The 25,999-nt window shown below is 39.8% G+C and overlaps 1 protein-coding gene across 11 annotated transcripts in view; it reads left to right on the top strand.

Moving 5' to 3' along the window:
- Nucleotides 1-25,999, top strand: part of BLTP1 (bridge-like lipid transfer protein family member 1) — a 206,545-nt gene that overhangs the window by 32,369 nt on the left and 148,177 nt on the right. For 10 of the 11 annotated variants that reach the window (XM_072625201.1, XM_072625203.1, XM_072625206.1 and 7 more), the window contains 11 exons: nucleotides 409-487; nucleotides 3,220-3,284; nucleotides 6,825-7,011; nucleotides 11,988-12,069; nucleotides 12,490-12,683; nucleotides 17,146-17,225; nucleotides 18,075-18,225; nucleotides 19,099-19,255; nucleotides 19,747-19,825; nucleotides 22,112-22,203; nucleotides 23,856-23,973. In XM_072625201.1, coding sequence (XP_072481302.1) covers nucleotides 409-487; nucleotides 3,220-3,284; nucleotides 6,825-7,011; nucleotides 11,988-12,069; nucleotides 12,490-12,683; nucleotides 17,146-17,225; nucleotides 18,075-18,225; nucleotides 19,099-19,255; nucleotides 19,747-19,825; nucleotides 22,112-22,203; nucleotides 23,856-23,973 — 1,284 coding nt within the window. The remainder of the gene's footprint in view (nucleotides 1-408; nucleotides 488-3,219; nucleotides 3,285-6,824; nucleotides 7,012-11,987; nucleotides 12,070-12,489; nucleotides 12,684-17,145; nucleotides 17,226-18,074; nucleotides 18,226-19,098; nucleotides 19,256-19,746; nucleotides 19,826-22,111; nucleotides 22,204-23,855; nucleotides 23,974-25,999) is intronic. The other variant, XM_072625207.1, reaches the window with a different exon arrangement.

The following is a 25,999-nucleotide window of genomic DNA, read 5'->3' as shown; positions in this document are numbered from 1 at the left end:
ATGGGAGAGCAGATCGGAGCCTGCTTTGGGCCCGTTACTCCCCCTTTGGTGTGCCTTCTTCTTTCCATCCACTTAAGCAGGTTTGGTTTTCAAGGATTTTTATGAAAGGACATTCTTAACTAGTTTAAATTTTAATTTCTATACATGCTTAAGAAAGTAATAGATCTGAATCTCTTTGAAAACATGAAATAATTTGTCTTTACAGTAATTCGGATTTGCATTTCCAGTTCATCTAAATTGGTGAAATTTTTGCTGTTTTAAAACTTTAGTAAAATAGGAAAGGAGATGAAGTAATATAGAAAATAAAGAATTTATTTTGAAAGCTTTTAATGTCTTTTTTGGGGGGGAATCGTAATGAAGTTACATCCAAAAGATGACTTTTTAAGTTGGCCTTTTTCCTTCCAACAGGTTCATTTTCTTTCTCTGTCCTTTCTGGAAAAGTGATGGTTCGAGAAATCTATTACATCACAGAGGATATGTCTGTTAGGTGAGAACCTTTCTTTTGAGGCAAAAATAAAGGTTTTTAGCTTTGAATGATGACTTAACATAAGTCCCTAGCTGATGCTTTTGTTTCCTTGTTCCATTGTTGTATTAATAATCATATCTCATTGGACAAACTGAATTGGATCATCGTATTCTTGACTAACTCTCTGAGACTTCAATATCCAGATCTTTCACTCTTTAGTAAGTAGAGCTGCAGCTTGGAGGGTTATTAACTCTCTGTCAACAAAAGTAATTTTAATGTAAGAAGTAAAATGTTATTGATATATTTCTGAAAATAACAATTAATACATATTTAGGGAATCTCTCTTCTTTTTAAAAGCTTAGACTCACAGCATCCCCCTTGGAGAAACTATTGCGGAGTTTGGTTAGTCCCCACCATAGCAGGACAAGAATGCTCCAGAGCATTCCTAAACTGTTCCCTTTAACCTCCTGAAGCAGTCCATTTTGCTCTGGACAGCTCTGAGAGTCAGAAAACACCATGTCTTCTGTTCTCCAGCAACTTTCAAAACATGGACATTCAACAATCTCATTGACCTTCTCCTGTGAAATCCCCATTCTGTTTCAGAAAAACCCAATAAAAACTCTCCTTTGTTTTACACTTCTTATCCTCCTGCTTCCATTTTCTTGTAATGACAGAAACCTGTCTGTTCCTGGGTGACCCTGCATTCCAAACCATGCTTTAAAGGCCGTCACCTTCCTCCATCCCCTTGACTCAGTGGGCCCAGAGGAGTGAGCGAGCTTCTGGGGCTTCATGCTTACTCCCAGGGCCTCTCTCTTTTGAGGGTCACTGGTCTAGCTGCCTCAGGCTGCTTAAAGAGCAAAGACCAAAGTGAGATAGCAAGACCTGTACATAATATGAATACACATAATATGTGTATTCAGCACTTCCTTTATACCAGACAGTGGAGATTAGAAATACATTGAATGAAGCAATCCCTGCCTGCCAAGAGCTTATGTTCCAAGGACCGATACATGGTAATTTTTGGAGAAGGGCTCTGAAGTCTCAGGGATCAGGAAAGCTTTCATCTGATAACACTTAAACTGAGCTTTGAAGTAAATTAGAAATTCTAAGCTAGGGAGGTGAGGAGAATGTGCATTCCAGGCATGGGGTATAGCCAGGACAAAGGCCTAATGACTGGAAATAGAGTGTTGTATGTGGGAGACCAACTTGGTGGACCCGAGTGAACTGAAGGGAAATAATTAACGTGTAGTGACACTAGAAAGGTAGACCACAGCCAGATGGTGAAGACTTTCAAATGCCGAACAAAGGAGTTTATATTTCATCCTAGACATAATGGGCACTGCATCCCTGCCTGCCTTTCCTAATATTAAGTGCACCCTCCATTCCCTTGAGGACTTGGGGGAGGGGTGTGTCAGGCATGCTTCTTGTAAGTCCTTGCTGCCTCCTCTGGGTCAGGGAGCAGTCTTCAGGGGAGTGCTGGAGTTTACTGCGTCGTGGCCCCAGACACCTTTGACCACTCAGCTGGTAGAGGTACTTTGGGAGCTCTTGCAAGGGGCCAGGTGGGGAGAGGCAAGGGCCCCAGGGCAAGAGATGTGGTACACCAGCCCGAAGCCCAGAGATGAAGGAAGGGTCTTTACTTCTGTGGGCTCTGAACACTCTCTTCACAACAACCCAACCCTAAGGAACAAGGAGAATCTTGGAACATCTCCTGGTGCCTAGAGAGGTGATACAACTTTGTGAGGGTCACATGACAAGCATGACGCCAGGGTTGGGTCCAACCAGAAGCTTGTTTGGGAGTTGTAAGGCATTTTCTTCAACCGTATTTTCATTCTGATTAGGTTCTCAGTCAGTGGGGCGAAATATTCTATTGAACCTATGATGTGTTTTAATTATGGTATTAATTAATTAGACTGTAGAATATAGCCACCATGTGTACCAGTGTTTCTTTGGAATCTTTCAGACTTGCCATTTGGTATCCTAGGAACATATTATGTCTCTTTTCACACTGTTATGCCATTGTAGCTTTAGTAATAGGATCACAGGTTCTTCCTTCCCTTCCAGGCGTTGGACGTGGGGCCACTTGCACATGGAAGGGTCTCTGGTAGAGATGAGGTGCTTGGTGAGGGTGGAAATGAAGGCTTTGGAGGATTAGAAGCAGGGGTTTGGCCTTCTAGTATATGAATTAAGGGCAAAGGAGGTAGCAAGATGAGAAAGGGTCTGGGGGTTGTAGGGAATGAGTTTGTCATCTCTCCTTTCTCTTTTCACCTCTCTTTCCCCTCAGAATGCCTCCCTCCCCCCATTCCTTCTTCCTCACCTCTAATTGTCTGCTCTAAATGCCAAGGCTGCAGGAGCAGAAGCCACAGGCATTAGTAAGACAAGAATGTCCCATCCTTTTCCCTGCCTTTCAGCCTCCTTCTCCTGTAACATTTGCCAAACCCCTGTTCCCAATCTCTAGGACGGAGTGAGGAGCAGGGCTGACACATGGGGTGGTGAGGCTGGCCATGATTGGAGGAAGAGCGGGGCTAATTGAACAAGGGATGGCAGGACCTGCAGGTGGGTAGGTGTAGTGGCGAGGAGGAGGGACCTCCCAGTGGTGGATTGTATGTAAGGGCCTTATGTAGTTTAGAGGTGTCTCAGGTCAGTGTTGCCTGTTGGCACAGTTAATTGTGGGTTATATTGAGGTAGGCAGCTTCCCAAATGTTTGTATGTCTATAAACATCTGTATTTATATATTTGTCACTTATCTTATTTAGAATTCAAGATGGATTTATCATTTTTCGGTGGTGGAAAATGTATAACCCCAAGCAGAAGCAACATGGTGAGTCTTATCATGGCTTTCTAACTCCTCAATTCTATTCCATGGCATATTTTGAATTATCAGATTTTATTTTTTATTGAAGTATTTCAAATTGGGTTATGGATAGCAATGTTAATTCAAAAAACAGATGCAGGGCATTTTGAGTAAATTAATGTACATTCTTCACTGTTTTTAAGAGCTCTCTAATGAAGCATTTAAGCAGAAATGTAATGTGCCTTGCTTTTTCTTTCCATTATAAAACCACATACAATAATTTTTTCTCCTTTTTTGAGAATATATACATATATTTCTATGTTTACTGACTAGCTGAGCATTAAGAAAATTGAGAAGGTCCATGAGAAGTGAAGGAGCCTCGCGGGACAGTCAGAATGCTTGGCGATTAGCCTGGCAGGGCCGCCAGTGACTGGAGTAGACCCCTTGCAGGGGACTTCTGGGTAACACAGGCCTGGGATACACTTCAGGGAGGAGAACTCCCACTGATCCATTTGAATATAATTATCATAAAATTGCAAAGAATGTTAACATTAATGTATGTTTTTAAGATCACATTTACATTGCATGTTTTTTCAAAACAAGAAGTTTATTTTAGTTAAGGGGAATGAGCATTTATATAGTCCCTACTGTGTGCCAGGTGCTGCACTAAAGCTAAACGCTTTACAAATGTTGTCTCTTGATCCTCACAACATCCCTGGGTGGTAGATGCTGCTGTCATCCTCAGTTTTACATTTAAGGCAACTCAGGCAGACAGGCTAATAACTTGGCCAGGGTTACACAACTAGGAAGTTCATGAGCCTGGATCTGAGAATCTAATGACATCACTTGTTTGCTTTATGGAAATTGAGTTCCTGAAAAAGTAGATTGGGATATACTGTAGACAATAATGCAAGTTGCTGCCCTTCTACTCTCCAGATTCCCAAGCAGGAGGGTAATACAGCTATAAGCAACTCTCTAAGACTGGATTAACCCTGAGCTTGACACCCTTCTCCCGCCTTCTCTTCTTCTCATTTTCCTTCCTAGCATTCAGAGGAATGAATGGTAACTGCTTCTCACATCTTAAACCCTTTGTAATATGGCCTCTCCCTACCACCACCAAAGTCGTGGAGAGAGGCCCCTTTCAGACCCTCCCAGCCTCCTGCTCCCACCAGCCTCCTGCTCTGGCCTTCCTGCTTCCAGTCTCTTTTTGCTCCACCCAGTTGCCAGAGAGATTTCTGAGTCATGTCTAACCACGAGTCCTGATGCTTATGAAGCTGCATGGATTTCCTATTCCTCTCTGATCAGATGGAAGATCCCCTCCTGTGCCTGTGGGACCTGGCTGCCTCCACCTTCCTCAGCTTAATGCCAGTCATTCCCCTGCCCATGCTGTTGGGATCCTCCCACGCAGTATTCCATCTCTGGGCTGCCCCTGTGCTTGGACTGCTCTCCCTCCTGACCGCTGCCTCTTAGATCCCTCACCTTGTTCTCTGCTTTGGAGCAGGACTGCCTCCTGTGTGGTCTTTGCTGCCTCCTGCAGATCACCCACCGTCCCAGACGTGTCCTTATCTGCCCTTCTCCCATCTCCTCACCTGTGATTCCACTCTCTGGACCGTATCTCCAGGACTCTGCTCCCCCTTCAGTCCCTGCCTTTGCCCTCCCTCCCAGACACCCTCGTCTGACAAAACAGATCGAATCAGACACAGCGTATGGAGCCTGGGCTGGAGCCGGGTGCCCTGAGCTCAGATCCAACCCTGACACTAGTTCTGTGACAGTGCCGTCTGCCTTGGATGGGAGGGCGATGGCACCAATCTCCTGGTGTTATTGTGAAGACCAAGTGATATAACAGCTGCAGTAGAGTGACAAACGCTGTCAAATCTAAAGTGGGCGTTGAGTCAAAGACCTGCAAGTTCTTTTCCCCTCTTTGATTTTTATTTGTTGTCAATTACAGTTTATTGACTGGACAAAATAACATTTTTCTTTTTATTTCACTACTTGGCATTTGGCCTCAGACACGTACTAGCTGTGTGACCCTGGGCAAGTCAGTCGCCCTGTGTGCCTCAGTTTCCTCCCCATAAAATGAGCTAGAGAAGGAAATAGCAGACCACTCTGGCATTTTTGCCAAGAGAACCCCCAAAAGGGTTTGTGAAGGGTCGGACTGAAAGTGACCAAGTAACAGAAATGGCCTGTTGTCTTCCATAACAGCTCGAGAAGATTTTGAATGATTTGGTCAGAAACTGATAGACTCTTAAGGGGGGATATCATAATAAATACCTCTACGATTTTTATTTCATTCGCTATGGTGACAAACAGGGCAGCGCATAATAGTTTCTAAATGAACATATCTTTAGTGTCATTGGATGTCAGTGAATTCTGACAGTTGGATAGAAGTTATAGAGATAAGGCACAAAAGAAAGTAAACCTACTTATGTAAAACAAGGTGAGCACATTTCAGAAAGCACTAATATTCAGAAAAAACCAACCATGTTTGTTTATGTATACATGATTTTCCTTTTTTAAAACGTGTAGCTCTTCAACTTATAAAACTATTGTACCTTCCATTGAAAAAAAGGAAAAAAGCATGACCCCTTGCTCTAAATGTGGGGAGTCAAGCAAAACAAATCTCCAATAGGTCATGCCCCCAAATCTCTATCTCATTTCTGCATCCTGAATCTTTGACGCTGTGTGTGTGTGTGTGTGTGTGTGTGTGTGTGTGTGTGTGTAGTGAAAAGAGGTTAATCCTGATATAATGCAGCTACAAGGTTGGGAATGCAGACCACTTTGTTTTAGTGTATGAATCTCCTACTTAATGTGCTTTAATAAGAAAGAAGTCTGTCTTTGGTTAATGTTGTTATTTTGCAAATTCAGTAAATGCAGCTTATTGTTTTTGTTTTAATATAAATTCATGAACTGTTAGGTCATTCAGTAACTAGACCAGGGAAAATGCACTTAAAATATTTAATAGTTTTGCATGCCAGTATTTCATGATGATACCTATTTTCTTTCCTGCTGACTTTTTAGAAACGTTTTTGCAAATGTGAATAAATCTTTTTTCTCTTTAAGTTATAAGTACTGGGTTTGAGTCCTAGCTCTACAGACTGGTCAAGGGGCATGGGCAAGTCACTCAACTCCTTGAGCATCAATTTTATTTTCTCATCTTTAAAATGGGGATAATGCTTACACAGTCCCCCTTACAGGGTTATGAGGGAAATGCTGTGTAAACCCTAAAACACAAGAGAAATGTGGGTTATTATTGTGTAAGAGTGTGGATGTGCAGTTTTTGTTTAATTCATCTCTTTGTCTGGACCTCTAATTTCATTGAATTCCTTGTGAGGAAGCTCCTTTTACTAATGCATATTGAGAACTTTTAGAATTTATAGTCTTAGAGAGTCTCGGGTGGGTAAGTGGTTAAGTTCTATGTTCTTACAACTTGTATGTCAGATGGGGGATTTGAACTCAGGGCTTTTGAATCTGAGGCCAGTTTTCCTTTGAACCCAAGTGTTAAATAAAATATAAAAAAGGCATTTAACTGAAAAGTTTAATTCAAATACATTTTTGTGCTCCTTATAGATCCAAAGGCAGAGACTAGATTGTACATAACAGTGAATGACTTTGAATTTCATGTCTACAATCGTTCTGATCTTTACGGACAACTTCAAGAATTGTTTGGTTTGGAGCCAACCATAATTCCATCCAAAAAAGACAGCGAAAGAGTGCTGGAGAATGGGAGAGAGAGGACAAGGTCCAACATTGAAAGGTTCGAGGCCATACATTAAATTTTATTAATCTCCAATGCCTTTATCACAGAATTTCATTGAGTTTTCATTTTATTTGTTTCTATTTAATTTATACTTTGTGTTTTAAATTGCCTCTAGATAATGTGGTCTGAAACTAAGTTATATATAGATTGAATATAATGTCACGTTGGCTTAAGTAAAGCCACAATGTGAGTTATCAAGTTTCTTGTAAATTTGTTCTTAGCATGAAGTTTTTCTTTACATTTTAACCTTTAATTTTTCTCTTTTCCTTTTTCTCTTTTCGCCCCTCCCTGCAATTCTTTGTGATTCTACATGAAGTTTGAGTGAATTTCTAAGGGTTTAAAGCTGTCCTGTAATTGTTGAACTATTGTTCAGGGCATAGTTGAGCTGTTGTGGTTAGTGCATTGATTGAAGGCCTGTGCGTTAAATAGGTACTTCTTGATTGATTGATAAATGACATGAATTGTTAGACATGAATGCTACGGACCTGAAAGTTTGGTTAAAGGAGGCAAACAGGTGAGATGATAGGTAAATTCGCATTATTTATTTGTTTAAAGCTAGCCAAGCTAGTGAACTTGTACGTACAAGGAAGCATCCAAGTTATGCTTCTGTGTGATGAGTTCTGACTAACTGATAAAGGAATTACCAAACTTAAATATGTTTTTGAACAAATCCCAGCTCGGCATGTCTGTGTCACTCAAATTTATGATCTCCATATGTGTTTAACCATATTATGAGAAGGGAAATTTCTTAATTGAATAGGTGGGAAATACAGTAAGATAAGAGTGTTGACAAAGTGTCAATTGAAATTACGAGCCAGGATATCTGTGCTTACTTTACCATTAACGTGCCATGGCATAGTATGTGTCCACAAATAAAAATAAAATATTAACTAAAAATATTAAGATACAGAAAAAGTTCTATTATTCAAGATAGTGTCTCGGGTTAAGGGTCTCATGCTTAATGGCAGGAGGAAAAGTGCTTTTAAGTTAGCCCATCTGGCCTTGTTAACATAGGAAGAGATATCCTCTGAGTTTACTCAGAGAGCAAAGAAAGAGCTGTTAGGTCCAGGCTCTTCTGCAGGTTGATTAGTTCAGGCCCTTGCCCTTATTGAGGTTATTAAATGATTATCAATACATAGCATGATTTTAAAGAGAAAGAATTATTGATAGTTACTGCTTAGTTTATTTAGAGCCTGGCATCTTCTCTCAAGTTTTAGGGAACTGTCTCAAGAAAGTATTTATATTTTTTGCATTCCAGAGTGAAGTCTTGTATTTTGCAATACCTTGGACTATCTTTGACATATAGGATTTAGAATGGAAGGATCTTAGTGGTCATCTCGTTCAAACTCTTCATTTTCAGATGAGGGAACTGAAACCCAATTTCCCCAAATTTAATTGTTAGTATATTAAAAAAATATTAAATTATTAGTTACTTTAACATGTATACTACACATAGAGTTGGTTGGCTTAATAGATAATCTATAATGGATATGGCACCCAGCAAAATGCAGATAGCTCAGGAAAGTGCCATTAATCTTTTTCTGGCACCATTCAATGATAAATAATCTCTTTTTATTCTTAATTTATGTATTTTATTTTATTCTTATTTACATATCTTTTTTAAAAAGTGTTTTTATTGATATTTTCTGTTTCTTACATCAGCGTTGTTATCCTAAGTATGACCCTCCGTACCGTTCTCAGAGTGCCGTTCCCATATCACAAATAGCATTTTTTCTTTTTTGAGAGTCCAGATGTCATGTGTAACACTGCCAACCTCCCATCTCTACAGAGTGAGGGGTGCGAGGGGTGCTCTCGTATCTCTGCATTCAGGTCTTTATAATTTTGTTACGTTGGCTGTATTTGTTGGAGGCGGTTGTTGTTGACATTGACGGTGCTCTAGTCATTGTGGATGTTGTTTTCTTGGCTCCTCTGACTTGACTCTGCATCAGTTTATGTAGATCTTTTCATGCTTCTCTGTCTTCATCACATTTGTCATTTTTTATAGCCTAATAATATTCTTTTATATCCATGAACTACAACTTGTTTAGCCCTTCTTTAAATTGGTGGGTATCTACTTTGTATCCAGTGCTTAGCTCTCACAAATATTTTGAAGTATATGCAGACTTTCTTCTTATCAGTTTTGCTTCCTTGGGGGTATAAGCCCAGTAACACAGTCTCTGGTTCAAAGGATATAGATGTATTAGTCACTTTATTTGCGTAATTCCAAATTGCTTCCCAATATGGTTGTACTAGTTTCACAGCTCTGCTAGCAATGTATTAGTGTGCCTATCTTTCCATAACCTCTCCAAATATTACTATTTTTTTTGTCAGCCTAGCAAGTCTGCAGGGTCTGCAGTGAAATCTCAGGGTTGTTTTGATCTGCACAGCTTGTAATGTTGGTTATTTGGAGCATTCCTTAATGCATCTGTGTATACTTTGCAATCCTTCTTTTGAAAACTGTCCATATCCTTTTATTTTTTATCTATTAGGGAATGGCTAATAGTCATATATATTTATTAATTGTTTATATAGCTTAGAAACCAAACTTTTATCAGAGAAATTTGATGTAAAGATTTTTTTTTTCCCGTTTGATCATTTCCCTTCTTGTCCTAGGCACATTAATATTGTCTTTGCAGAAGCTTTTAAGTTTCAGATAATCAAAGTTATCTATTTTGTCTTTGGTAGTTGCCTCTGCCTCTTGTTTGGTTAAGAATATATCTACCTATAGTTTTGAGAGGAACATGATCTCCCATTTTTCTGTAGTAGGATCTTTCGTGTTACGGTCATATGTCTATTTAGAATAGATTGTGAATGATAGATATTATAATGGTAACTTGGAGTCACTCCTAGATTTTAAAGTCATTATAATCATCAATATCAACTTTAGGGGTACTGCTTTAGGACTTGACATTGTGTAAGCCTTGAGAATGCTATGGGGTCCATGACATTGCCCTCTGCTCAGAATCTTAAAATGTGGTTGGGGTTGCTGAATGATTGGTACTGGAAGTGAGACAAGTAAAGACTATAAAAGTTCATGGTAATAAGAGAGCTCTTGGAATTGGAGAAGATTTCGTAGAGGAGCTAGGTTGGTAGAGATGGAAATAGATGGGAAGAGGTAGATACAATAAATGTTAGGGAGGAAAAGTAAAAACCTAGGTCACCAACTGGATGGATATCTGGAAAGGTAAAAAATGAGAGTGATAAGGTATAATTTACAAAAATAGGGAAGTCTAGGTGTGAGTCAATTTTGGTGAAAGAGAGCCCAAGTGCTGTAGGTTTAAGAGTCATTTGTGTAAAAGCAATAGTTGAGTGAATGATAACTTTTAGGAAAAGTTATAGAGGTCTCAAGGGTGAGACCTTATAGGACGCTCACATTTTGGGGGCGAGTGAAAGAAATAAGACCAATGGAGGATTCAGGAAGTAGGACAGGATGGTGAAGCTAAGGGAGAGATTTCAAGAAGGTAGAGGGTAGGAGAGGGTCTGGAGAGGCAGAGGAGAGCCAGAGTTAGGGAAAGGCCATTGGCTTTGGCAGGTAGGAGGGCTTCTTGGTGACCTTAAGGAGAATGGTTTTGGTAGGTAGAAGCCATATTACACAGGGTTTAAGATGTGAGTAGGTACTTGAAATATTATTTTGGCATTGAAAGGAAAAAGAGAAGTTTCAGGTAATAATTTTTTAATTTTAGGAAGCACTTTTCCTAAGCAGAAGGGAAAAAACTATTGTGAAGGGAAAGATTAAATGTGTAGTAGAGGGGAATCCCTGAAGGAAGGTCAAAGTACTGCTTGAGAAATTCCCCTTGGAAGTTAGCAGAGAAAGTTTTCCTCTGGAAAAGAAGAGGGAGGATGGAGGATAAATGTAAGAATATTGTTTAATGAAGGGAACTTTGTATGTACAGAGAAGAACTGAGATAGAAAATTACTAACTGCCCATGTTTTGTTGTGTGGTATGTACAGTAGTTCAGTAATTTCATTGATAGGACCCGTTTATCTCTCAACCTTTCTTGTATGCATATAAGAGTATGTATAAGTACACACATAAATGTTAAAAAAAGAATCCAAAGCACTTCCTACATTTAAATTTATGTACAAGGGCTTGCCGTAATGAAAATAATAGTAGTTATTTCCTAACTTCTCCAAAGAATCTCTTGATTGAATTGTAGAAATAAAACAAGGTGGGTTTATGCTGAAGGCTTAATATTTTGAGTTTTAATATTTAAAGTTCTCCTATCTGAAGAGTCAAAGCTTGTTCATTTGAACATCAGTATCATTATTGAGATTACTGAGAGTTTACATGTAAGGAATATCTGTCCTGCATTTAATCTTGACATTTGACCTTCACTGAATTCTAGATTTTGCTTTTAAAAACATCATGTGGGTGCCGTACGCTTTTATTTCTCCTCTCCCATTTTGTTTTCGTTGTATTGGAGAAAACCTATCTTAGCATGAGGTGCTTCTGTGGCTTAATGAGCGGTATAGCTCATTGATGACTCTGAGCTGTGCTTTAGGATACCAGTTTTTCTTGTTGATCATTTGCATTAGGTAATTTGTGTCTTTATCATTCTTTACTTAATAATTTGGGCACTCTTATTACAGACTCTTCTGTAGTAATGAGTGTAATGGTAGGTTTAATGAGCAGTATTTGTTTCCTTGATGCATACATACATTTGCCTGAATTTTTCTTCTGAAAAATTGGAAAGAATAAATTAAATCACTGTATTTCTTCCCTTTTTCTTTCTTTTGGTCAGAGGAGAGGAGAAAATAGAGGTGCGTAGCTATTTACTTCAGCCTTATTTTGTTTCCTATTGCTTTCTTATAGCTAGGTTTGTTTGTGAAAACGTAACTGGTTTCCAAAGAGTACCCAAGTTTGTCTGAGTACCTTTGTGACTAAAATGTGAAACTGGAATACTTTTTATTCAGTCTCTCTCCATTTTTCCTCAAAAGCTATTTTGACTTAGTCTCATGTTTTTCCTTCTCAGAGTTAAAGTAAGAACAGAATCTCAAGATCCCTCATCCTCCTGGAGGTCTCTTATTCCAGTCATAAAGGTCAACGTGAGCACAGTAAGCAAAGTATAATATGAAGCACGTGTTAATGACACAGGATTGTTGTTTGTGGTGTTTTCAGGCACAGTTTTCACTTAGAAAATTACAGTAATTTCATTAAGTGGTAAAGTGTGAAAGTGAGTTCTAAAATAGCTGTCTATTTTCAGCACAAATTTATCAGCTCTTACTGATCGGATGTTCCCAAGTATTTAAGGGACTGTAATTTAATACTTCAGCATCACTGTCTGACAAAGAGGATCATTAAAGTTTGTTTTACATTCCAGAATAATTTCCTTAGATAACAAAATAAAAACTGCTTAGTAGTTTGGTTTTCAGAGTGGATTGTTTTGGACAAATCTGAGGAAATAAGATGGGTAGTTCATTGCCAGATCAGACTTTGAACATTAATGTGAAGCCTTTTTTGGTCCATCTCTTTAGGGTCGTTTGGCATTTGGGAACCATTACCAACCACAGACTCTCTGTATTAACTTCGATGATGCTTTCTTAACGTACACTACAAAGCCACCATCTAGCCACCTTGACCAGTTTATGCACATCGTGAAGGGAAAACTGGAAAACGTTAGAGTCATGCTTGTTCCCAGTCCCCGATATGTTGGTCTTCAAAATGACGAGTAAGAGTCTTTTTAATACTTCGTTGGTATTTTTGCCCTAGCGTAGGCTACCATCTTTCTGAGGCTAGGAGTTCTTCTTTTGTTGGACAAGTGACCATTGTGTTATCTTAAAAACCAGAACAGCACTGCTCTGCCTTGCTGGGTTGTTGTGCATGGCCCCATTGTGCTCCTGGGCCCTGGCTTGGGACTCTGAAGCTGTTTTTGGTCTAAGCAAATGGAGAGGTTCCCTTTGTACACCTTTCCACTATATGCCTACTCCTTGCCAGGTTCCCTGCAGCTCCTCATTATATCTCATCTGAGCTGTGGTAGTAGAGTGTGGATGAGTGTCGTTGCCTCCCTTGCCAAGTCAATATTCACTACTTGTTGAACTGTCTTCCTGATAGTATACATGACTCAAATACCTTCAGCCATTTACCATTGCTGATGGCCTGGCATCAGTTGACTTTCATTGCTGTATTTTACCAAGAAGGACAAAATAGGAAAAATGGTGATGGAAGAAGAAAAAGTAGAGGCAGATTTCAGTTCACTTTGAGGAAAAACTTTCTAGCTGAGCCATCCAGAAACTGGACGAGCTGCCTCAGGAGGCAGAAAGTGACCTGCCACTGGAGGATTTCCAGCAGAGAGCAGATGATCTTCTTTTGGCGAAGTGCAGTGTCTCTCCAAAAATAATTCCTGCTTAAGAATGAGTAGGACTTGATTTATTCCAGGGCCTGTTGCAACTCTGTTAACATGAATCTGTTTCAGAGACAGTATATTTTGGTCCATCCTGTTCTTTACTACCTCCATACATTTGCACATGCCATGCCTCATTTTTCTGCCTTTTGAAATCATCACCTTTTAAAGTCTAGAAGTCCAGCATAAATTCTTTTTCTTAGATGAAGCATTTCCTAATCCTTGCTACTAGAAGTAATCTAACCCTCCTTGAATCTGTCTTGCTGTGAGACCGATCACAGACTCACTTGTAAATGGAATTTGCAAAACTTCAGAACTTTGCAGAACTCTGTGATGGTTGAGTCTGACTGTGACCCAAATGGTTCCTGTCTGTCACACACTGGACAAGTAACTTTTCAGGGGGGGCATCTGCTGAGTCCAGGGGCCAGTCTGCTCTGTCTGTTTCCTTAATTTACTCTTTCCAGCATCCACTTATCATGCTTAATTCTGCCCTCAAGAGCCAAATGGGCATTCCTAGGCCACCTTCCATGTCATTAACCTCTAAGCATCCAGCAGAGCCATTGTGTCTTCCTAAATTTTTTCTTCTACAGGCCAAATATCCTATGTTACTTTGCCTTGGACTTTAGTCCCATCACCATTCTGTGTTCTCTGCTCAAAGCCTCCCACCTTATCAGTTACCTTCCTGTAAACTGGTACTGAAAGCAGAATATAGGATTGCAGCTGAGGTCTGGCCAGGTCAGGGGGCACTACGCTATCAGCCCCTTCTCTCTGGAGTCTGTGCCTCTCTTTGGGCAAGCCCAAGATTGCACATGCTCTCTTAGCTGCTTGTTATATCCCAGCATATTGTTGGCTCACTGAGGTTATGGTTCACTATCATCCCAGATCTCTTTCAGACAAATGTTTAACTAACCAGGTCTCTGCTGTCTTGTTTTCATAAAGCCAGTTTTTAAAATTCAAGTGGAAAGAATTTATTTTTGTAGTTATTAAATTTACCTTATTCAATTTATTCCAGTGTTACAGCTTGTCAGGCTCTTGTTGGATCCTAACTCTGTCATTTAGAGTGTTAGCTTTTCTTCCTAGCTTTGTCTCATCTGCAGATTTGATAAATATACTGTCTGTACATTTATCCAAATTATCTATAAAAATAGCTCTTGATTCGTTGATTGACTTTTAACTGGTATAGGGCCAAGCACTGATCCTTGGGATCAATCACAGTGATTACTATATAAATCCAGCCGTTCCACTGGTTTTAATTCCAGCTAATGGTGTTGTCCACTAGGCCACATCTAAAACTTTTTAAAAACTTAGGAATGTTGCATTTTGTTTATTAGCACTTTACATGATTGCTTTTAGCATTTTCTACCCAATTCCATTCTGAGATCTCTTCAGCTTTTCCACACAAGTAGCTTGAGATATTTTGTCAGATCCTTTGCTAAAATCTAGTGTACAAATCCAGGGCAACCAGGTGGCATTGCAGTGGGTAGAGCACTAGGCTTAGAATCAGGAGGATTCATCTTCCTGAGTTCAAATATGGTCTAGCTGTATGACCCTGGGCAAGTCACTTCACCCTGTTTGCCTCAGTTTCCTCATCTGTAAAAAGAGCTGGAGAAGGAAATGACAAACCACTCTAGTATCTTTGTCAAGAAAACCCCAAATGGGGTCACAGAGAATCAGACCTGACTGAAATGACTGAACAACAACAAAAGCACATAAATGTAGGCATTCTTCTTATCTACTAATTTAGAAACTTTTATCAAAAAACAAAATTAACTTAGTCTTAGTATTCTTTCAGAAGCCTGCTGGTTCTTTATGATCTTTCTTTTTTAGAAGTTCACTCATTATCTATTCCAGAATTTACTTGGAAGAAATTAGAGTTGTCAAACTCAGTGGCCTATAATTTGTTAAATCTCTTTTCATTTCTTGCAAAATTGGGGCATTTCCTGTTTTTTGGTCCCGTGGCACCTCCTTTGTTCTTCAGTATCTTTTCATCTGTCACTGGCAGAGACTCATTTTTTCCATGACTTAGGAATGTAGTTCCTTCTGGACCAGATCCCTTGAATTTATCAAGAATCTATAGAGATGCTCACTTACTGTCTCTTTACTTAGCTTGGTTAGATGTTTTGTCCTTTACAGGTCAACATTTATTTTCCTTGTCAGAGAAGTCAAAAGCAGAATAAAACTTGAGCCGCTCTGCCCATTTCTGTCATTGCCTTTGTGACCTTCAGCCAATCTGGGGGTCTCTGTCATCTCAACTGTAGAGCAGTGGGGAGAGACTCGAGGCCCTCTGAGGCCCCTTTCAGCCCTAGTCTGATCCCATGGTCTTTCTCTGTTACCAGATAGCATTGTTCCATCTGCCTCCAGCAGTGGCTCCATCTTCGATCTCCCCTGATAGCTGAAAAGAAAGCAGACCTCCTTTTGGTCTCATCCTTAGCATTCCTTATTCAGCCTGTCCTGAACGTTTAGCTCTCCTGATGCCATTCTTGTAGCATCATATCGTACTTTTATATTCATTATTTTTACCTTTCCGTGCTCCCATCTCCTGTGTACACCTTTTAAAAATGTAAGCTGAGTGATTGGTTGCTCATGTCTCTGTGATTCCACCATGGTCTCTTTAGATAATTTCGTGACACACACCCCACACCCTCACATTGGAACTCACTGTGTTCTGAGGTGGTCTGTTTCTTCTCAGTGGAATCAATGTAATCTTCCTACTCCTGCTTGTGTCATCGTTAGCCTCAAATCTGGGAAGTGGCAGGGGACAAGGCCATTTGTGGGAAATCCAATGGCTAGTTCACTTCATCTGTGTATTAGGAACTGCCATGTTGGTTCATAAATCGATTGTCCTGGCCTCCCAAACCCACAGGTGGCCAGATAGGACACAGTTTAGATGTTGAAAAAGTTGAGTAGTGGGCTGTACTCTTTAATTCTCTTTAATAATTGATCTTTTTAGTTAAAATTTTCAGTATCGTTTTTTATTGCTAGTACCATTGTGGAATTATTTATTGCAATGAGAAATTTTTTTTCCCATAAATTATTTTTTAAGGAGTGTATCTTTTTTTTGAATTAATTTATTTGTTTTCGGTTTTCTACAATCACTTCCATAAGTCTTGAATTTTCTCTCTCTTCCACTTACCTCCCCAAGATAGCATGCAATCTTATATGGGTTCTACACATGTATTCTTATTAAATACATTTTCACATTAGTCATGTTGCATAGAAGAATTAAAATGAATGGGAGAAACCATGAGAAAAACCAAAACAAAACATAACACAAGGGAAAATAGTCTGCTTCATTCTGCATTTCAGTTCCATAGTTCTTTCTCTGGATGTGGATGGCATTTTACCTGGAGTCCTTTGGGAATGTTTTTGGTCCTTGCCTTGCTGTGAAGGGCTAAGTCTACCAGAAACAGTCCTTGCTCAACGTGGCGGTTACTGTGTATAATGTTCTCCTGGTTTTGCTCATTTCACTCAACATCAGTTCGTAGAAGTCTTTCCACGTTTTTCTGAAGCCCTATTCATCATTTCTTATAGCACAGTAGTATTCCATTACATTCATATACCACAGCTTGTTCAGCCATTACCCAATCGATGGGCATTCCCTCGATTTCCAGTTGCTGGCCACCACAAAGAGAGCTGTTATAAATATTTTTGTATATGTGGGATTAAGGAGTATATCTTGCAGCACTTGAAATATCTTTTTGAATTGTTCTCACTTGAAAGTTAACAAAAAATTAGTGCTTTTCTTTTACAAAGGTTTACTTGTTTTGTACTTTTCCTTCCCTTTTTTTAGGCCCCCAAGATTAATGGGAGAAGGTTTTGTTGTGATGCAATCCAATGATGTTGACATTTACTACTATATGGATGAACCAGGTAGATTGTTACATGTGAAAAATGAGAAAGATTGGGAAAAGGGGATGCTTCGGGAGGGGTGTCTGATGGTTTGTTATGTTCTAGGGAATTCCTGCTGATAAGCTCCAGTGCAGGCCATTGTATTGGGCGGTACTGCCACTATAGTGCAGATGAGACTGGAGTCCTAGAGAGTCACGCCTAGTCTTAGAGCTGAAGTGATTTGTGCAGTCTGAGAGTCCGTGTGTATTAGAAGCAAAACTTCAGTGCGTGCACGTCGACCCCCCTCTGGCCCTGGTTGTCTGCACTGTGCTAGTCTCCTGTAGAAGAATTTTGCATCCACTTTAGGAGTTTTACCTGTATTGCTATTTATCTTTTGCAGAAATTTTTTTAAAGTCTGTTTTTCTTTTAGAATTTCAAAATCTGTAACCAATTCAATAAAACTTGTTAGACACCTGTAGACTAGCCCCTTGTGGTTTGATTAAATGTCTTCTCATTGGCAGATTAGAAAAGACAAGACAAAAATTTCTTTCAGATGTGCCACTTTCTAACGAGTACCCCAAAATATCTTGACACTTCAGTTTGGTGGAAGTGAGTGTTCATAGATGGTGAAGTTTTTCAGCACTGCCCAGGCATCAGTTTTAGAAAAATCTGCTTTTTGCTGGTCTTGAGCCTCGGAAAGGCTTGAAAGTTTAGTGGTCAGTTCCCATTACAAAAGAGTCATTTTTATTTCTCTGTTCTTAATATTTTGATTCAAGATAAAGGATGTTAGGCCAAGCACTATATGTTTACAATTTCTAAATACTTAGCTATGGGGAAAAACTTTGATGACTATTCTAAGTAACTTCTTTTTTATTGCATTCTGCAACATAGGCCTGGTCCCAGAAGAAACTGAGGAAACTATCGAGGGAGAAATGAGCAGTGAGAATAGTAAATTGCAAGATTTGCCTCCATGTTGGGGATTGGATATAGTTTGTGGTAAAGGAACGGATTTCAATTATGGACCCTGGGCTGACCGACAGAGGTACTTGAGCCAGACTTTGCCAATATACCATTCTGTTTGTGTCAGCAAAAATCTGCCCCTTGCAGATTTTGGTGGCCCCCTTCGCCTTTTTGGACTCCCCACATTTCCTTCCCCTTTTCTCTTTTGTCTTCCTTGGTGGGATGTCAAGTCCTTGAAGACAAAGACTGTCTTTGCCTCCCCAGTACCTGGGACAGCGTCAGTGCTTGAAGAGCTCTGCTTGACTTGAGCCCCTAAGTCCATGTAGGGAGTCAAACCCGGGCTGATGGAGACTGAACTGCGTCTACTGAGAGTTGTAGGCCCAGAGCTCCAGTTTCCCAGCCCTAGGTTCAGTGTCATTTTGTTTAAAGGTATTAAGAGTACCTTCCATAGATTTTCTCCGTTAACCAGAATTTGGCACACGTCCTCTTTTGTGCTTTCCAGCAAATAAACAGTTGGTATAAAATGGCATCCTCGCTTTCTCTGAGCCCCTTCAGTGGTTTGTTTCTCCAACCCTAAATGCTTTGGACAAGTCTTCATTTAGAATGCAGCTTGAAAATAAGTAGAGTACAACACAGCATGTTAACATGCTCTAAGTGAAAAACTGGCTGCCTTTGCCTCTTTGGGTCTGCCTGTGCTCAGCTTCCCCATGCCGACCTGCCTCACGTTATAGCACATCCAGCGTGCCCTGTGTAAGTGTGAACATTTGAAAGAAAGATTCCTTGGTGCTGATGGGAAGGACTCGTGTGACATAATGGGGACAACGTGAATGCTTCTGTCGGATGTCTGATAGGTTAATGGGTTAGGAACCATCTTGAGAAATCAAGGGATCTGGCAGATTTTACCCTGTGGTCAGTTTCTTTTGAGTAATGATTTATTGTTCCTTTTATTTTATAGGGACTGTTTATGGAAGTTTTTTTTCCCACCTGATTACCAAGTTATGAAAATTTCTGAAATTGCTCAGCCAGGGAAACCGAGGCAGATCCTTGCTTTTGAGCTGCGGATGAATATCATTGCAGATGCCACGATTGACTTGTTGTTCACAAAAAATAGGGTAAATGATGGAATGATATCTAGCAATATTCATGTTGTACGAGAAATTGTTTTGTAAAATGTTTCATTATGTTTACCAGTAGTATTTGGCCGTGTCAGAACAACCCATTTTCATTTGTGCAGTTGCGGTTGTTTCATAATAGGAGATTGCATGTTTTTCCTTCTCCACATGTTTAGTGAAACAGCAGTTGCCTGAAAGAGATGAAACAGTTTGGAATAAGGATTTCTCATCTATTCCTCCAGTTACCATCTTTTACATGTGACTTCTATGTTTAGGGTTTTGTCTTCACCTGACCTTTTCCAGAATTTCTCATGGGTCCGTTGTGAATTTGCATTGTTCCAACTTGCATTTTTGGCATCTTGGAACAGGTTTTTATTTTAACTTGCCTTTTTATTCCTATATCTACTTTCTTGTGTGTTATTGAACTTTGAAAAACTTGAGACTTTGTTATAAATAATGTTTTATTCTCCCTGCCCCCTTTTTTTTGATAGGAAACAAATGCTGTACATGTAAATGTGGGAGCTGGGTCATATTTAGAAATCAACATCCCTATGATAGTTGGGGAAAACGGTAAGCTAAGATTTTATTCTTATCTTCAAATTAGTATGTAAGCGGTAGAGTAATTTTTGCTGTTGAGGGTTCATCAAAGAAATCTTCATTGTGTGCGTTTAAAATATTTTCATATTAGCATCAATAGTTGTAAGTGTTTTGACACTGTTATTTTAACATGATTATTTTGGCCCTGTTCATCACCTCCTTTTGGATACTTGATCTTTCCTCGATTTTTGAGACCTTACCTTGTCTTATCTGAATGTCCTTTTTTCAGTTTTTTTTAGCTGGACTATTATCCTAACTGTGGGTTTTTCCCAAGTCTCTGTCCTGGCCCCTTTTCTCTTTTCTATAACTTCCTGATGATTTCATCACCCTCCCTATATAGATTCAATTATTATCTCTATGCAGATGATCCCCAGATCTCTCTGTCCAGCCCAGTGTGTCTCCTGGCTTCCAGCCCTGCACATCTCCACTTGGATATCCTGTAAGAATTCCTGAATCTGCATGGAGCCTGACCCTCCTCTAAACTTCCTATTTACATTGAGAGTCACTGAAGTTCACAGCCTCTGCTCTTCATTCATTCTTTACTTTCCCATACATAATCAGTTGTCATGATGGTCTGGTTTTTCCTCTTCAGCAGTAGCTCTCCCTACTGACTTTTCCTTTCTAGACCATGACTTCTCACCTGATGATTGCATCAGCCTCCTCCCTGCATTGACTTCTAGACTTGGCTCTCTCTGGTCCAGACTTGGTTGAACTGCCCAAATCATGTTCTTCCAACGTGGGGGTTTTGTTAGTGGTTCCCTGCTCAGGGATCTACTGCAGTTTCTTTTTGCCTTTGGGCTTAATTACAGATTCCTCCTCTTGGTGTTTAACCTCTTCCATCCGTTGACTCTCGGCCTACCTTTCCAGGCTCGTGGTCCTTGTGGTCCACGACTTCTCACAGATTCCAGGTTCCTCCCAGACTGGCCTTCTAGGTCTTACTTGATCTTCTTGGACAGCCCCTAGTTGTCCCTCCATGCCCTGAACACATCTCTTCCTTATCGCTTTGTGCCACAAGGAATCTTCTGAATCTCAGTGTTAGAAGTGACAGCTAAGTGTCTTATCTGTGTATGAGATGTCGTACCCTCACAGTGGCGTGTAGACTCCTTGAGGTTTGGCAGCACTGTTTTTTATGGTTGTCCCTCTTCCCAGTGCCTAACACATGGCCTTCCACCTGCTGAAGGCTTTCTGTGCATGCCTAGCAGGGCTGTATTAGGCTTTAAACCCTTGGTAAGCCTACTGAGGAGCTGTAAACAGTGTTTGCTTATGTATGAACAAGCATAAGAATTCCTAAGCAGTATTGTATTTCACTTATAATTCACTTTATACATATTAAAATGTAAAGCCATATGACCCTTGTCAGTAAGGTGTACACTTGAGGAAGCCCAACTTTCAGGCCATCAGAGCACCATTTTAACATGGTATTGTTATATCCTAAGCAGTGTCTACATTGGCTTTAATTCTGTCTGAATTAATATTATCTCCTGGTTTTTATATATTTGAAGTCTCTATTAGCTGGTACCTATTAAATATTTTCTCTTATTAAAGTTAGGTGACTTTCGGTCTCTTTGCTTCATTTTATTGCATTTATATTGAGAAAAATATTAATGAAATTCAGCACTGTTGTGATGAAAATGGAGTCCCATGCTCTCACTTTTTGTATTGCAAGCCAGTCTTTTGAATCTAGCACAATACAGTGGCAGCTTGTATTTTGAAGTTGGATTTCTTTGAAGTGGTCCTGACTTCCAGGGCCTTTAACACTGGTTAAGTCATATACATAGGGTAAAGTGATTAGGACAGCTAAATTCACATGTAAGGTGATGAGTTCTTTTTTTGGTCAGGTTGAGTTTAAGATGCCTCCAGGAGAGTTAATTTGAGGTACCTAAGAGGTAGTTGTTGATGTGTGAGTAGAGCCCAGGAGAGAGATTAGGACTTTATATATGTATCTGGGGATAGATTTGCAGAGAGATAATAGTTGAATTCATAGGAGATGATGAGATAGATCACCAAGTGAGATGGCATAAAGGGGCAAAAGAAGAGGTTCATGAAGAGATTCTTAGGGGACACCCAGGTGGGGCCTATGACTTGGATGAAGATACAGCAGAGATGAGCAGCAGACTGTTAATCTGCCCTGGTTACAGACTTGGGTTGTTCTCAAGATTTAATATCTAATATTTAATATCCCCAGGTTGATGCTTTAGTATGATAAGCTAAAATAGGGACAACTTGAATTCTTGGTAATTATTGTCTTCCATCTAATAGGTTATACCCCTGCAATTAAAGGACAACTTTTACACGTTGATGCTACCAGCAGTATGCAATACCGGACCCTTTTAGAAGCAGAAATGTTAGCAGTAAGTCCTTAGTACACGATACTGTGCATGCATGTGTGATATACAGAATTTGCTTTAGGGCTGGGGTTCTAAGCATGTGTCTTGGACCCCTTGGACCGTTTGATGAAGCTTATGGTCCCCTTTCCTTCACAGAATAATGTATTTAAATGCATAAAATAAAATGCATAGGATTATAGAGGAAACCATTTTATATTGAAATACAGTTATCAAAATGTTTTTTAGATTACAATTAAGAATCTGATTGAGATTATCTTGAAGAAGTCAGAGCAAGAAGGCAGTAATCCTCCATTAAGGGATTACTATTTGCTGGGCTCTGTGCTAAGCACTCAGCATAGAAATACAAGCCACAAAGAAAGATAGTTCCTTCCTCTGAGGGGCTTACATTCTAATGGGGATAATACATAAAAAGGAGGTGAAAAGTTGGGGGAGGTGAGGTGAAAGGAGAAATCATACCAAAGTTTGGAGGGTCAGAAGCACAAAAGGGAGAGGCACGAAACTTGGCCAGACTGGGCCTGGGCCTGGTCCTAACATGGAATCCTTGAGTGTGCCAGTGGAAGCCAGCTTGTGAGAGGCATGCTTCAGAGTCTTCATGGGAAAGCTGGCTTGGATGGGGAGAAAGGGCTTTAAGAATTCCTATTAATTCCAGATCTAAGGAGTGTTACTGGGGGCTGGTACCTGTGCATGAACCCCTAGACCTGGCCGTTATCCTCTTCAGTAGAAGAAATGGAATCCTTGTGCACTGGTTCAGTCACAAGCACACAACTGTTTCTCATTGGGATAGAACTTAGATAGTCACCTGAAGGCCATTAATGCTGATTTTTTGCTTACCAGGATTTAAGTTGCTACTTTATGTGACCAGACCAAACTCTGATGTGATGATGAAATGATCTTTTTTTTACTTGTTTTTTTGTAGTTTAAAAAATGAATAGTGTTGTGGGGGGATTTTTGTTTGCTTCGTAAAAATCCTTGTGAGACACTTAATGCAAATAGATTCTAGAAGAAATACCACTACATAGATAAAATACTACTTACACAGAACAAGATATTGTCATGTAAAGGTACTAAGAATTTTGTGGTGCTCAGCTGTGTGTCATGATCAAATGATGTCTAGAGGTGGGCATATTATAAATACATCGTGTAGCCATGATTGGCAGCCCGTGTGGACAGCTAGTGCCATGAGAGAGCAGACCCTCACCCTCTGGGGAGGCAGCCTTTTGTCTTTGCGCGGCTGCCATTCTTTGACAGTTAGCTTAGAGTGCTGTGAGGCTGCCGTGGCAACGTCAAGTGGGATCGCAAGTGTCGCTGCTCTGCCTTCTTCCATCCTGGTGGGGAGTGAGGTCTCTGAAGGAGGCTGCGAGCCTTCTCTGCCACTCCAGATGACCTCCCTTTGTACTTGGTCTCCAAGTTTGGGGAGTGCACTAGGACTCAGCATTAGGAATGAATAATTAGGATCAGTAAGCTCCCTAAATAAAGCAGCAAGTTTGGACCTTCAGCCACAGGAAGTCCGAGAAGGTGCCTAAAATCCTAGAGGTGCCTTCTGCTCAACTCAGCAGGAAAATAAGTCTTAATGACTCACCATTATACATGATTGACTCTTCATTTCTGATGCTGTTAACACATTGTCACATTTTAAGCTCTTACTTGGTTCACAGTTCCATGTCAACGCCAGCTATCCCCGAATATGGAATATGCCCCAGACCTGGCAGTGCGAGCTGGAAGTGTATAAAGCAACTTATCACTTCATCTTCGCCCAGAAAAACTTCTTTACAGGTAATTTATTTGTCTCAGAATCCAATATAAATAAATAAACATGATTGCATTTGGCAGGTTTTGTTCATCGTAGTTTATTTGCTTTTGCTTTTATGTGTTCTGGCCCCAAAGAGAAAAGTCTTTTAAAGATCCTTCTCTTCCCTAACCCAAGAAAAAGAAAGAAGGTTTAAAATCAAGGGACAGCTTCACTTTGCTTGGTACTTTGTTTCAATAGGAGAAGTAATCTGTGCTGTCTCCAGTGTGGAGATAGCAATAAGAGTCCCCAGTTTCCAGTGGTATTCTGTATCATTCAGTAAACATTTACTAAGGGCCTCCTGTGTGCTGGAAATACAGATGCATAAAAAGAAAAATAGTCCCTGTCTTCAAAAGAGCTAAAATCTAATGGGAGAAGATAACACACAAACTTACCAACATGGGGGCATGGTGGGTAAGTCAGAGAAGTCCCCAAATAGTGCTGCCAGGTGAGAAATGAGGATTTGTCTAACCTGGGCTCCCTCCTTAAGTGGAGGTTTTGGAGCCCATGATTCCCCATTCCAGTCAGAGGGACAGAGGGTGCCAAAGGGTTAGAGTCCCAAAACTGATGGGATCTTGCAAGATAGTGGCAATTTCCCCCAATAATAAGCTTCCTAGAGCCTGGTAGAGAAGGCGGGGTGCTGTCAGTTGAGAGGGAAAGAGAAGTGCCAGCATCCAAGGGGCGGGTAAAGCTTGGATATTCCATCTCATTTGTGTAGTTCACTAGGAGTCTTTATTAATTTAATCCAATTTATTATAGAATGTGACCCCCAAGGTTAAATGTCAGAAAATGAAACACAATCTAAATTGAAGCAAAAGATTTGTATTATCTGTTTTTAAACTTGATTGTCTGAGTCCATTTTCCATTCCTTTCACTTAAATAATTGAGTTGATGCTTTTTGGGAAAAAAATATTTTATTTTTCCAAGGTATATTATAAAGGTTTCATAGTTCATGAATATAGTACCATTGAGTGCTTAAAAAACATAAAATGAGAATATTTCTTTTATTCTATATTGTTAGAGAAGCAAAACATTTTTTCATTTCCAGTAATACTTTTTAGAATGCATAATGTACAAGCTTAGAATTATAGTGAAACTTAAGAACACTTTGAACTTAGTAATTCACCTCAGTTTGTTATGAATAATGATTTTTTTTAGGCCAAAGGAAGCCCAAATCTTACAAGCTGTTTTGTCCTGTTTATATGGTTTCTTGGGGCTAGTCTAGATTCACTCTTCATCCATTTGTGTGCCAGTTGTGTGGCTTCCATCCATTTGTGTGGCTTTTTTTCTATCATATGTTAAACAGTTTCTGAACTAAATTTAGGCTAGGAATCTTAGGAAAACTATCAGTCCTAATGGTATCACTGATCCTAGGTCATTAGACTTTGTAGGATTGTGAATAGCTTAAATCCAGTTTCTTTTTGGGAGCTGAGGGGTGCCAGATGATTAAGATATGTCAAAGTGGGAGGAGTCATTAATAAGGTTAAAAGAATGAGTCCTAAGAAAGGTGTGTACAGGTAGAGGTGAAAGTTTACTGGAGCATTAAGGTTGTTTTTTTTAAATTTATTTACTTATTTTAAGTTTTCAACATTCATTTCCACAAAATTTTGGGTTCCAAATTTTCTTCCCATCTCTCCCCTCCCCCCACCCCAAAACGCCAAGCATTCTGATTGCCCCTATCACCGATCTGCCCTCCCTTCTAACATCCCTCCCTTCCCTTATCCCCATCTTCTCTTTTGTCCTGTAGGGCAGGATAAATTTCTATACCCCATTACCTGTATTTCTTTCTTTTTTTTTTTTTTTAAGATTATATATTTTATTTGTAAAAAAGTGTTTAGCCCAGAGCCCAGTACATACTAGGAGCTTAATAAATGCTTTTGAAACACTTTAAAAAATTTAAGAGACATAATTTCTGGGTAATTGGTCATTAATGGTCTCAAATGTCGCAGGCAGTCATGGAGTCAGCCTCATGACTTACACACTCTTTGAAAGCAGAGTGTTCCTGAGGGTGGC

The sequence above is a fragment of the Notamacropus eugenii genome, chromosome 7, assembly GCF_028372415.1.
Source record: "Notamacropus eugenii isolate mMacEug1 chromosome 7, mMacEug1.pri_v2, whole genome shotgun sequence".
NCBI lineage: Eukaryota > Metazoa > Chordata > Mammalia > Diprotodontia > Macropodidae > Notamacropus > Notamacropus eugenii.
The sequence above is the reverse complement of the archived record's forward strand: the minus strand, read 5'-3'. Positions and strand labels throughout refer to the sequence as shown.